The sequence below is a fragment of the Fukomys damarensis genome, unplaced genomic scaffold (assembly GCF_012274545.1).
Source record: "Fukomys damarensis isolate Sample0158 unplaced genomic scaffold, DMR_v1.0_HiC HiC_scaffold_20, whole genome shotgun sequence".
In the NCBI taxonomy this organism is placed as follows: domain Eukaryota; kingdom Metazoa; phylum Chordata; class Mammalia; order Rodentia; family Bathyergidae; genus Fukomys; species Fukomys damarensis.
The window spans coordinates 40,725,530-40,736,714 of record NW_022900932.1 but is presented as its reverse complement, the minus strand read 5'-3'; the positions used below and the strand labels follow the sequence as shown (position 1 = coordinate 40,736,714).

At 41.9% G+C, this 11,185-nt stretch overlaps 1 protein-coding gene across 1 annotated transcript in view; it reads right to left on the bottom strand.

The window, feature by feature from the left end:
• Positions 1–10,939, bottom strand: part of Hectd2 (HECT domain E3 ubiquitin protein ligase 2) — a 94,225-nt gene extending 83,286 nt beyond the window's left edge. Inside the window, exon 1 of the mRNA XM_010632138.3 lies at positions 10,848–10,939. Within this exon, the coding sequence (XP_010630440.1) occupies positions 10,848–10,939 (92 nt within the window). The remainder of the gene's footprint in view (positions 1–10,847) is intronic.
• Between the last annotated feature and the right edge of the window lie 246 nt (positions 10,940–11,185).

Sequence of the window (11,185 nt, the reverse complement as noted above, 5' to 3'; positions counted from 1 at the left end):
AAAATGGAAATAAGGTGTTTGTAAAGGGGGAGGGGAGGGGGGGGTGAAGGGAGGGCAGGGACAAGGGGAAAAAATGAGTATCAAGACCTATCATGTAAAGATATAGAATCCCAATGATGAATGTAACTATATTGTGTACCTAGATTGTACCAATAAACTCAATAAAAAGAAAAAAAAGAAATAAGATACACTTTTTTCTTGGTACTGGGGGTCAAACTCAGGCCCTCAAGCTTGGGAGGCAGGTGGCAGAACCACTGAGCTAAATCCCCAGCCCCTAAGATACACTTTTTAAAAGCTAGTTTGTTAGTCACCTGGAACTCATCTAGTGTATAGTAATCTTGAGTATCATGCCCTCTAGTGGCAGTCTGAGGTTATAAAGTATAAGAAACATGTTTTAGGTAGTCTTGTTCAACATTTATTGAGAATCTATTTTGCGTAACACTGATGTTGTTCTGACATAACGAAAGTATAGTTCCTTTTCTTGTTGACCTCTCAGTCTAGTAGAAGCTACATTTCACCATAACGCAGTGTGAAAAAAAAAACTACAGCAGAAGTACATACAAAGATGGATAAGTACTGAGAAAAAAGAATAGTCAATTCTCCCTTATTTTGTCTGGCAGGGATTTTCAAACACATTACATTTGAGTAGCACCTTAAAAAATGCATAAGAATTTTTCATGAGTGAGTGAGTGTGAGTGTGTGTGTGTGTGTGTGTATGTGTTTAGGTAACAGCTAGGTACCTTTCATGTGTGTCATATTAATTTGGCCACCCTGCTTATTTTTGTATACCTACAAAGCACTTCACAAATGTAAGGCAGGTTGGCAGGTTGTAAGGAATAGGAATTTTCATCATGGCCAGGATTTTGCCCTATTACGTGTATATCTATCATGATTTTATATATCCTTTATAATAAAGAATATAATTCATAAATAACATATACATAATTATGCTTTTCATGATAATCTAAATTACTGTTGTTATAATGCATCCTCTCTGGATGTAGAACACTGATTTTCCTTTACTGGCCCCTTTGCAAGTTTCTGTTTCTTAATTTGAGGGGAAAAAAATCATAGCTAGAAAAACACACTTATAGAACCAGCAAAACTTAGTGGACTTGCTGACTGATACTGTTGGCAAGTGTCTTTCTTTCCTTGTTGCTGTGAGGAAGGTGTGACCCCTTTTTGGCCTCTGGGAGTCCAGTCAACTCTGGTCTACTGTCCCGGGCTATTCCCAGTTCAGCCATTGTTTGGCTACTCGCCTTAGGCATATTCTCCAGTGCACATTTTTTTCCCAGGTGAACATGACTGAAGATTCTGCTCTCTGCAAAGGCAGCATCTGGTGTGAAAGAAAACATAGATTCTGAATGCAGGCAGATCTGGGATCAAATTCTGATTTTACCACCTACTGTGTGATACTGGCAAGTGTTTTGGTCTCTTTGACATAGTTTCCACACCTGTGGAAAGATATAATACCTCTCTCCAAGATCACTGGGGGGATTAATAAGAACATATAAAACGTGCCCAGAACAGATAAAATGATCAGTAAAGATTAACTTCCTCCCCAATATCTTTCATTCATTCATTAAAACAAGCATAAGCTGTGTCAAACTACCACTTTTAATGGGTATGATAAAACAAATTTTATGTACATTCCATATTGCCTAAACTGCCTAACATTTAGAAAAGACCTTTCCATATCATATGCCGAATATGTGAAAGGGCTTTACTCAACTCTCAATGCCTCATCCTTGCGTCCCCGCAGAATCCAGGATGCCAGGCATCTTAACATCTCTCCCCAGTATTCATTTACTAAGTGTCCACTTTGTTCCAAAGAACATGCTGAGCATTTAATCACTGCCCCCAGAGGCTTCAGGTTAGGAAGGAAGATGAAAATGATAAAATAAGGTACAACTCAGCTCAATAAATATGCAGGTCAAGGAAGGGTGTGAGAGGAGGGCACGGAGGCTGGACGCCTATGACCAAAGCACTCCACACGCCTATTCCCCTGTGCCCTTGGGTGAAGCAGGCTGGTAAAGTGAATCAGCCAGGTTAAAAAGGGAGATGAGAGGAAAAGCGGGGAAGTGGGCAGAAGACACAGGGGATGTGGAAGAGTGGAAGGAGTAGACTTTTCTAGGAAGAGCAAACAAACCACTGAGGCCAGAAGACAAAAGTCCACATTTGTATCTGATGAATCCTCAAAGTCATAGTGTTTTGGCCACATATTATGTGTGTGATGGGCTTAGTATTGTGAAAGAAATTCAGTTGGTATCTCAGGTAACTAGAGCTGCTTAAAAGAACTATTGTCTCTACCTGAAATAATATCATATTCCTTTTAAAAAGCAAACTAAAATCATTAGCTAAATTATCAGTGTCTCTAATCTTAACTAGAGAAGCAATAATTGTCTTTGGTGTATGATACATTTTTTTCCCTTAAAGAAACTTATACATTTTCTAGAGTATAAAAACTACTTCTAAAAATTGAAAATTTCTGAGCTAACAATATGATTTATTTATTCATACTGTTCTTTTTCATTTAATCCATGGAAACCAGCTATTGAGCAGAAGTAGAAGTCTCAGATTCACTCTTTTGCATAGGTAATAGGGAAGCTGTCAAAAATCAGAAGGCCAGTTGTAAGGGAAAGGGACAAACACAGCAATATGACAAGCAGGCTTTGAAGCCATTATTGCAATAAAGATATGGTGCAAGAGGCATAGCAGGTATTTTTGTCTTTCCTAATTTAGTCAGTCTTGATTACTGGCACGAACAACCAAAAGTTACATTTTCAGTCTTTTTTTTTTTCAGGTTACTGTCTGGTGTGTAGACCTTTTCCTCCAAAGATAATTTTAGCACTAAAATGCATGAAATTATTTCACATGCTGACAAGTTTCAAAATATGAGTGGATAACTTAAGAAAGACCGATTTTCGAGAAATACAATGGGAAAAAAAGAAATAACAATGGTGTCAGCACAAAGAAATTTGGAAAAGAATTTAAATACACACACACACACACACACACACACACATAGAGTCTCTCCTCTCTCACCCACACACACTCATTCTTTCATTTCCCAGAAACTGAAATTGATATAACACATTCAGATTACGTTACTTGGGTGTTTCTTTTAAATGCCAAAGAATAAATTTACTTTGGCATTAGAGACAAACTGTTCTAACTTGTAGGGGGGAAAAAGGGCGTGAGTCTGGGCTTAGAAGTAACATAACAGGAGTACTCCTGCCAGTGCAGTTTCTTCTGCCATATTTCACTTGCTCTCTTACCCAAGGCTTTCCCTCATGGAACATCAGAAACAATGGGACAAGTAATGTAAAGATTCAGGATATACAGGGACTGTATATCCTGAATATGCATTTGTAAGGGAAACATGAAACAACCAAAGAGTAAGTAGCTATATATTTGCACATATTATTACTCATATTTCTTGCATTTCCCATCTCCTTTTAATTTCTCCTCTGCCTTCCAAGTTTTGAGAAACGAGTGCAAATGTGTTTTTCTTTTTTTTTCAGCTTTTAATTGAGTTTATTGGTACATTTTAGGGATACAGTACAGTTACATTCATTGTTGGGATCTTGTACCTCTAGCAAATGTGTTTTTCTATGTACACTATCTTCACAGTTGGGCTTCCATTGTCTTTGGTGGCAGGTAAATAGGAGACTGAAATGACTGCTCTATTTCTGTGTACTGTATTTCAAAGAGTCCAAAACAGCATATCACCCCAATGTAATCATTTTTAAAAATTTGCATGATGAAAGTTAATCAACTGAATGTGGAATCTATCTATCTATCTATCTATCTATCTATCTATCTATCTATCTATATCATTTATCATACTTTTAAAACACTTTCTACAAGACCAAACAATGCTTCCCCAGTGTAGCTATCTGCAGTCACCTGGAACATGGGCCTAACTCCCTTTTGCTTGCTGGGTTGCAGAAGGAGCCTTTGCAGTCACAGTGGAGGTCTTGAAGCCACTGGAAGTGTTCTGCCTCCTGGCCTAGCCATTAGAAAATTCCTCACTGTTTCTGTTTTCCAGCTCCCCTACTTCTGCATTTTCACTGGTTCTTTTCAGAGGCCCCACACTTGGTAGGGACGTGGCTATGTTTTTATCAAGATCACAGGCTGCATGACTTGAGCATCTTACACTTACATTCGTGTGTCTCAAATGTTCTTTTTCTGTACATCTTGAGGGAGAAGTTCTTGTAGCGTTGAGTGAACAGTGAGTAGTATTGGGCCCTCCTGACGCGTTGATTGCAAACTGACTCAAAGCCAGACTGTTCATTGGCCAAGACTGGATAATCTGCTTTTTCCTTCAAAAAATTAAATAAGCAAAGACTACAATTAATATATATTTATAGATTTGACCTTAAGACTGCTCTGAAGTCAAGGCTGGGGCAACAGTCTGGACCATGTGCAATAACCTTCATTTTTTTCCCACTGTGCTATTTCAAGTGAGTGTCTGTTTCATGCTAATTTTCTGATTTGTCCTTTCTGATTTGTCTCTTTCTAGGCCAAAGCTTCTCAACCTTGGCACTATTAACTTGGGGAAAGATAATTCTTTGTTGGGGGAGAGGTACCCTGAACACTGTAAGATGTTTAGCAGATAAGCAGACTAGGATCCCTGCTAGCTATTTACTAGATACCAGTGTCTGGCACTCCCAGCTGTGACAACCAAAAACATCACCAGATCCTTAAGCCTCAACCTAGGAGGGTGTCAACACAGCAAGGGACCCTGGAATGCTGTTGGAAAGCAGTGCATGGGGGAACTATGGTCTGGTGAACAGCTAGGGCACCCTAGAGGTTGGTCAGAGTGAGGGCTGGGTGCTTTAGTATTTTGTGGGTATGCCGCTTTTCTTTTTTTAACCCAGGGGCTGGTTTTTGTCATTCTGTCTGGCTCATTCCCTACGACCTGGTAGGAGACACAAACCCAGGGACAGAGAAACAGGAAGCGCCATAGAAATAAAACTTCTCCAAGTACCTTGGACATTCAAGGCCTCATTTATGAGAGAGTTTATATGTCCCAATGCATGCTGTCAGTTGGGAATCTGGTCTGGAAATTTAAAGGTAAAGGCACGATACTCTAGGCAAGGTAGCACGTTCCTGTAATCCCAGTTCTCAGGAGGTTGAGGCAGCAGGATTGCCATGAGCTTGAGGCTGGCCAGGACTACACAGTGAGTTCAAGGCCAGACTTAACTATAAACATAGCAAGACCTTGTCTCAAAAAACAAAACAAAACCACACAAAACAACCTGCAAAAGGCATGGTACTGTGGACATTCTGCTTCTCTTACAGCCTGACTGGAGAGGAGGAGGGGTGGGGGTAGGGGGACAGGTGAAGCCAGCCTCCTGAGGGGAGTATCCCAGCTTGGCCTGGCCTTAGATGGCTACAAAGGTGAGAAATCTCAGGAATTATACCAATATAAAAATTTATATTGCATTTGCATTTTGTACAATTTAAGTTTGTATGCTTTCTTTCTTTTGGTTTTGGTTTTTGAGACACGGTCTTACTATGTAATCCTCCTGCCTCAGGCTCCTGAGTGCTGGAGTTACAGGCGTGTGCCACAACCTGCCTGAGAACCATTGTTGTAGGTTCGCAGTGCCAGTAGCTCTTCTCAACTCCTGAACATACCATCGCCATGACTTTCCTTTGACCTATAAGCTTGCTCCAATATCTTTCATTGTTCCTCGGCACAGTTTTTGTCTGTAGTTACTGTTCCACTTCCTTTCTTCCCTTTAAAGTGGAACCTTGAAGTTCCCTTTAAAACTTACTCTCTTGTTTGTCTTCAATCTCACTCAGTTAGATTCCCCTGTAGGAATCTCTAAGGCTTTCACCATTCTTCAGAGTTCCTAGTGACTTCCTGCCACTAATGATATGAATCCAGGGTACTCATGGGACCCCCATCTTTCTTCTGCAACCTGGGCATCGCCATTCTTGCCTATTTACCTGTGCTATTGGATTAAAATGGACAGAGGATTGAGAAAACACATACACTTTGAAATCTACACCCAGAAAATTTAGAACCTTCCTGTTACAGTAACATATACTCACAAAACAATTGGAGAATCACCACAGGAGAAAGAAATGCAAATCTAAAATTGAATATAATTAAAGATCAAGTAGAGGAAAATAAGAGAGTAAGTTAAATGAATGTTTACTTAAGCAACTATGACAGGTCCATTTTTTTATGTTGTAAGGAATGGAGGAAAAATAATACTTGCACTCAAGAAGTTTGCATTCTAATTAAAAACCCAATGCATCAACATACGCAAGAATGTTTGAATAAGAGAATGTATACACATTGGATTTGTATTTGAGAGTAGAGATGACAAATATACATGTTAAGAGAGGACTAGTATGAGATCACCTCATCTGTACAGTTAGTCAGCCTTATATCTGTGGCTTCTACATCTACTGATTTCCCCCAACCTCAGAATGAAAATATTTGTTTTAAAATTGTGTCAGTAATGAACAGGTACAGACTTTTTTTCTTGTTACTATCCCCAAAACAATACAGAATAACAACTATTTATATATTGTTTATATTGCATTAGGTATTATAAGTAATTTAGAGATTATTTGAAGTGTACAAGAGGATAGGTGGATGTTATATGGAAATACTACTCCATTTTATATCAGGAATTTGACCCCCTGGATTTTAGTATCCAAGCACAGAGGCCCCTGTACCCGATCTCCATGGATATTGATGGATGACTACATACTATTCATGCCATTCTCAAAGAAAAGCCACACAAAAATTGCCACTCATTAAATGTGCACAGTGAGTCAGGCTCTGTGTAGAGAATCTGACATTACTTGCTTTATTGTACACAGAGTGAGATATTGAGAGGGACTTTTCTTGAGATCTGGAACTACTACATGAAGCCTCCCAGTCTGAGATTATAAGTAACCCCATATTCTAAAGTGGAGTTGTTAAATATACCCTGCAAGACTGATTGAAAGGTTGCTAACCTGGCCCTTCGTCCCTTACTGCCACCCTTGGCTTTTGTGAAAAGAAAACTAGAAGACATGAATGACTGAAGAGGCCGTTGAGGCAGAATTTACCGACTTCTTGACCCAGTTGTGAGTGCTACCCTCTGCCTTCCATGCAAGAGGGATTCAAGAATGATTAGTTTTGCAAAAGGAAGAGACTAGCATTTCCCAGCTCCACCAGATAGTGGCTGAGCTGCAGAAATGAAGAGCCATTTGCACTGAGATTCTGAAGGGTGGAACTGGCTTGAAGCTACCCATAACGGCAGTGGAAGGAAAGAGTGTTTGGATGCGGCAGTCCGGATGCTCAGTATGGGCAAGTCAAGGATGCAAATGCATTTCCAGCCTAATCAGATGCTGGGGAAAAAAGCTGGGACGTGTTGATGGGGCCCTACCTAAAAGACTTCTTGACAAGAAGAGAATAGTTGCACAAGAGGCTTAGAATGCATAGCTTTTCTTTGTAAATGGCACATTAAGGGGCCTTCAAAGAATCCACACATCAGCACTCCACCAGATGTGTTTAGACAGAGGCTAAGAGAGTAGCAATGATGTTAAACAACCGTGTTAGCTTTGTGTTGACGTGGCCAAAATATCAGAGAACAATAACGTGAAAGAGGAAATATTTATATTGGTTCACAGCTTCAGGAGTATCAGGCTGTTGTCAGTCAGCTGCATTGCTTTAGGTCTGCGCAAGATAGAAGAGTCTTGGTGCACGGATGAGGCAGAGGAAAGCTGCTCACCCCACTGCAGCCAAGAAGGAGCTGGGGATAGAATGTGTCCCTCAGAGGCATGTCCCCATAGAGCTGCTTCCTCCAAGTGGGCCCCACCTTCTGTGAGTTTCTGCTCCCTTTCAGCGGTGCTGTCACTGGGGACCAAGCTTTCAACCCATGAGATTTTGGGAGATATTTAGGATATAAACCCTACAAACTTTGTTTCTTTTGTTCTGTGTCTCCCAACTCCTGCTCAGATTCTGAAAGATCCAGTGGTGGGCAAAAGAGGAATGGAAAGGAAAGAAGGAATGACAGAGGTGTCTGAGCCATGGGTAAATTTGAGCTGTTAGGGAGCAGAAAGAGTGGGGGTGGGGAGTAATTTTAGTTTGTTTTTGGATTGAACTGGACTTTTAGATATTGGAAGTGAGACCCATTCTTACAATGCAAGGTTTCTGGAAAGATGTTCAAGGGCCAGGAAAAGTGGCTTTGATATAACAAAAAGGGGGAGGGAAGAGGCTGGAGAAAAGTAAAAGCATTTCCTGTTTATTCCTCATCAAGTTTAGAAAGTTAACAAACTGGCTGAAAGAACAAAACTCTGTGGAGCATGCTGAAGTTCAAAGAGGTTAAGGTAGCTCCATAAACTCACATGGATGGAAAATGGAAGTCTTGGAGCTGGAGCTCTGAGGCCTGTGATGTCACGGCCAGCGCTCTCATTATCCCAGCCACACTCTTGAAACAGGTCAAGGTTTGAGGCTGGCATTTTAAAACAAGGTAGAATTTAGGAAGGGGTTCAGGTGGGAGACTGCAGGCAGGTGTGTGTGAAGTCTTGGGACACGGTACCAAGAAGGCCTGAATGCAGAGGAGAGTCTGAAATGAAGGCATTCAAGAAGTTAAGCTTTTGACGTCCGTTGTAATCTGGGAAGTAGGACTCGGAGGTGCTGCATCTGCCTTCCAAGCGAAAGGTCCTGTGTTCATTTCCTGGTACGGGGCGGGGGGGATCTGAGAAGTGAAGGCTGGATCTGAATGTTCCTAATAGGACTGTGAGCCAGCAAATGAGATCATAAAATTGTTTCATGAAGATCACTTTTGGAGAGGCCAGGGGGAACTCTACACAGAAATCAGATTTTCTCAGTAGCTGGGATGTGAGAGATAATGAGGGTTGGATTTATGATGATGTAATAAAAACTGACAGAATATAATGATAGTGGGAATAAAAGGAAAGGATTAAATAGTAGGTTGCTAAAGAAAAAAGGCTGTTTGGGGCTGTCCCTCACCTACTGAAGTAAATAGCTACAAGGGCAACCTGTCAGTCACGGACACTGCTTGGAGCCCACGATTCCTCAGGAAGGAAGATTGGTGTAATCTAGCTTGGCTTTTCTTCTGTTCTTTTTCCTGAATGGTGACGCAGTGTGAACACTGCACACACAGTTCAAGCAATTCACAGGGATATCGCCCAGAAAAACCAGTTGGCTGCCAAAACACCTCACAGAGAGACATTCACTCCAGTGAATTGGACACAGCACAGAGTTTGGTGTCAACTCTGTTGGCAGAATGAGCTTTTACCTTCCCCCTTTCCTTCTCCTGGGGTATGGCGTGTACCCAACTCCCGCCTAGGGTCAGCCACACACTAAGCAAGGATACGAGAAAGGAGACTTTTGTCTTGCCAGACCTTCCTCCACCAGCAGAGACTGGAGCTCTGTAGCTCTATGCCAGGAAGGGAAAGGAAAAAAGGAAAGAAAGAAAGCAGATGGAACGGAATGATTGACAACACAGACCAAGAGCTGCAGAGGCGAGGGGCTGAGATCAGAGAGCTAAAGACATAGCAATTTAAAAGACTAAAAAGAGCAAGGAACTAGGTGCTTTAGAAAAAGGGGAGGGGCATCCTGGGGCCCTGGGAAAGGAGTGACAGTGTGGGTGGCCCTGGGAATTAAGAACAAAGGCCAGGCGGGGGTGGAGTCTGAGTGGGGTAGCTGCTGTTGGGCTTAGAGCAGATGGTTCAAGCAGGAAGTTACTGTTCTGAACATCCTTCTGGACGTGTCAGTGCATGAGACTGATGAGCCTGGGTTTTTCTGCACTGTGAGAGAAGCTCTGCTTTTCCGGAGCTGTAACCAAAGCTGCAGAATGAAAATATAAGCAGAATGGCCCTGTACCCGTCTTCTAATGAGAAAGACAGCTATGCATGGCACAGTGCTCCTGTTGGAGTCACCTCCCTGCACCTCAGCCACAACGGAAGCAAAGCACAGCCAGAAGGTTGCAGATAAGCCCGCAACCAAAACAGAGGTAGTTTGCTGCACTCACTACAGGGATGCATACCCTGGGCAACGTTTCACTGGCTCCAACAGCTTTTGCAGCTTGAATTTCCCTTTTAATATCTAGGCCACTGAAAGCTTCCAGCATCCACATTTGTGGTGGGAACGTTCATGTTCAGGTTTTCCAGGTGTTATCTTGGACTCTCCAGAAACAAAGTGTCAAGTGAGGCCCTGGACTCAGTATTTTAAATAAACTCTGCACAGAATTTATGAAGCCTCAATGTAGTCTTAGGCTAACCATTTACTTTCTTTTTAGTTTTTCTTGAAGTGAAATACATTTGATTGATTAGGTTTATCTAATTAAAATTACAATGTCAGAGGGCCAGGGATTTAGCTCAGTGGTGCTGCCACCTGCCTCGTAAGTGCAAGGACCCGAGTTCGATCCCAGTACCAAAAAAAAAAAAAAAAAGTTACAATATCAGAGCTGGAAAGGCATTAAGTGATCAGTATAAAAACCCCAATGAGAGTCCAAGTTTTGGTTTTTTTAGTGCTGGTCAGGCTTAGAGTGGGCTGGCATTCTCAGCTCTCTGTGACATCGGGCTCTTGCAAACCTGAAGCTGAAGAATGGGGAGGGGCCTGTGGGGGCTCTGCATGGACAGTGTGGGTGGGTAAGATCCAATGGGTAGGCTAGAGAAGGTAAGAGATAAGCATCTGAGTGATGGTAGGACATAATAAGCCCTGCCTGACAGACAGGTGTGATCTTTTAAGTCCTTCCTTCTTTTCCTTTGTCCTCAAGGGTATGAATATTGATAGAAATTCCCTGTAGAACACACTGAAGTTCTGCTTCCTTGAACTGTTCTGACTTTTCTGTGAGTTTTGAGCTTACCTATCCAGGCCCATTATTGGCTTAGCTGTTTCTTCCAGCTTAGTTTCTCCCACTGTGTCCAATAAGGACTTCTCTTGTTTCCCAGGAATCATGTCTAGGTTCTGATCCCTTAGCCAAATCCAGGAAGACCACTAATAAAGGGGCGAGGGAAATCAGGCACAGGCTGGGCCCTGATCTCAGTCACCTCTTCTTATGCGTCCTTCTGAAGTTACCTTCCAATGGCAGATTTGCAGAATGATATCTAGTCAAGGGAAGAGACCCAGTTGTGTGCATGCTTGCGAGACTCTCCAAAAAGCTCTCTCAATAGTTTCGCCAGTATTCATGGTGAGACTTAGAGG